Source organism: Macaca nemestrina, chromosome 5 (assembly GCF_043159975.1).
Source record: "Macaca nemestrina isolate mMacNem1 chromosome 5, mMacNem.hap1, whole genome shotgun sequence".
Lineage (NCBI taxonomy): Eukaryota > Metazoa > Chordata > Mammalia > Primates > Cercopithecidae > Macaca > Macaca nemestrina.
In genome coordinates this window covers 37,201,839-37,204,524 of record NC_092129.1, presented here as the reverse complement: position 1 = coordinate 37,204,524, position 2,686 = coordinate 37,201,839, and the positions used below count along the sequence as shown (strand labels likewise).

Here is a 2,686-nt window from a genome sequence, read left to right as displayed (position 1 = left end):
ATGAAGTGATTAGAGTGAGCCATAATCCAATACGATTGCTTATCTTTATGAGAAGAGGAGTTTAGGACACACACAAATAGAGAAAGACCAGGTGAAGACACTAAAAGAAGACAGCCATCTGCAAGTTAAGGAAAGAGGCCCTCAAAAGAAATTCACCCTGCTGACACCTAGACCTTGGACTTCCAGCCAGTAGAATCATGGGAAAATAAACTTTTGTTGTTTAAGCCATCTAGTCTGTGGTACTTTCTTATTGTACCCCTAGTCAAATAATACAGTTTAGCAAAAACCACTTAAACAATGCAGCCCTAGCCAACTAATACAGTATTGCAAAAGACATTTAAAGAATGGCCACTTGTAATTCCAGCACTTCGGGAGGCGGAGGCAGGCAGATCACCTGAAGTCAGGAGTTTGAGACCAGCCTGGCCAACATGGTGAAACTCTGTCTCTACTAAAAAATACAAAAAGGAGCCAGGTGTGGTGGCATGTACCTGTAATCCCAGCTACTCGGGAGGCTGAGGCAGGAGAATCGCTTGAACCCAGGAGGCGGAGGTCGCAGTGAGCTGAGATCACACCCCTGCACTCCCACCTGGGCAACAAGAGCAAAACTCCATCTCAAAAAAAAAAAAAAAAAAAAAAAAGAATGGCCACTTGAACATAAATGAAAGTAAGTTGAGCATTTTAAAAAAAAGATTCAAAATGTCACATCCAAAAATGCGATTCAGAATTCTGTAAATCGGAAAAAACAAGTGCATGTGGCAAGGATGTGTACAAAACATAGAGACAGGTGACATGTGTGAACCACTTTATCATTTATTATTTAATATAGTAAATATCTTTATAATAGTTTAATCTTCCTGTGATCTTTTTCCTGGTTAATTTGAAAAGTGATATATTTCTCCAATTTTGAAAAGTTTTATTTATTTATTATATTTAATTTCCTCATAAATTCATAATTTTGAAAATATTTTTAATTTTCTCAACTTAGTGCTTAGACTTATTCTGAAAATAAACTAATGGTTGATGAACTAGCCTTTAAAACATCCCCGCTTAAAATAAGTTTTATGGCTTTCCTAAACCAAGGATAAAATAAAGCATAAATCAAAGGATTCATGACTGAGTTATAATAAGCACCCTGACAGCAAATTTCATAGATATAGGCAGGGGTCAGGAAGCCCATAAAGGCATCAATTAATATATCAATTGTATACGGTAACCATGAAATAATAAATGCTATTACCATGACCCCCAGGGTTTTAGCTGCTTTCCTCTCTCTCGGCCACTCTGATTTTGTAACTCTGAGGATGATTCTACTTTGCTACTAGTAGTTTCAATTTTTATAGCTTGTTGTTTAGCTATAAGAAAAATCTTACTGTAAATAATTATCATAACAAGGGTAGGTATGAAGAATAACAGAAAATCTATCAACACCCAGCCTTGACTTACAACAATTTGACAGCCACCTACACAGTTGAGAGCACTTACTAATTCCTCCAGTCCATCATCATTGGCACCTGTGTAGAATACAGCACCGCTGTACATGCGAGGCAGAATCCAGGACACGCTGACACAAATTCCCGACACAGACATGGTGAACTTGGTAGGATAGACCAGGGGGTCAGGAATGGCAATGCATCTGTCGATGCAGGTGAAGCACAAGTGGAGAACAGAAGAGTAACAAAATGCCACATCACAGCAACTGTGAAGAGTACAAAATTTGGCTCCAAAATACTAGCAGCTCTCTATGGTCCTGACCATGCTGAAGGGTATCACAGTCACACCTACCAGGAAGTCAGCACAGGCCAGAGAGGCAATGAGAAAATTGGTTGGAGACTGCAGCTGCTTAAAATGAAGAACAGAAGTCATTACTAAGAGATTTCCAAATACAGCCAGCAAAGACCCAAAATTAAACGCCGTATACAGAATCACCCAGGACCGAGGAGAATAGGGAGTTTTAATGCAAGATCCATTCACATCCTCATAACAGAGCTGCACAACAGGTTGGGAAAAATTGCTGGTCACGGTTCTGCTGTTTGTTGTTTGCTATTTCTGTCCTTCCTTGTGATAGGGAATTATAATTTTGAATTCTGAAAATTAAAACAAAAACAAACAAACTGCATATGTGAGTACTTACAAATATTGTTTCATATTATATTCTTTTTTAATTTTAATTATCAAGAGAAATTAAATTTCAAAACATAAAACATAATTCTGTCTTTAATCTCATAATTATTTCTGTCACTATGTCTAAACCTCGTAGCTAACCTCAAGCAAATCTATTATGAATTTTCATCAGCCCAGTAATCACATTAATCAAGTAATTGAAGAAATGTAATTTAAATACCTAGTTTTACACACATGTGAATCTCTTCTTTTCAAAGGACGATCTTGTATAACATAATTACATATTTGAGAAGTCACCTTTTAATAAGCTTCCATCTCCTAGGACATTTTAGGAAACCAGCCAATCCATCGTACCCATTATAAATTCTTCACAAGGAATCCCCACAGTGTAAGATGTGAATCATGAAATGAATCCCACTTTTGATAATTATAATTAATAAGTTCTCCTACCATAGGAGAACTGTTTCTCTGTGCTCTGCAACTTGGTAGAAACACTTATGATTTTCATAACCATGAGATTTCTTTAAATTCAACTGTCCTGAAATAGCCTAACCCAGCATTTGAC

The 2,686-nt window shown here is 37.0% G+C and overlaps 1 protein-coding gene across 1 annotated transcript; it reads right to left on the bottom strand.

The window, feature by feature from the left end:
* Positions 1-994: 994 nt before the first annotated feature.
* Positions 995-2,145, bottom strand: LOC105465785 (trace amine associated receptor 8). Its single transcript, XM_071096113.1, is given in 4 exon segments — positions 995-1,274; positions 1,276-1,293; positions 1,295-2,023; positions 2,132-2,145. Coding segments are annotated over 4 exon segments (1,041 nt in total).
* Between the last annotated feature and the right edge of the window lie 541 nt (positions 2,146-2,686).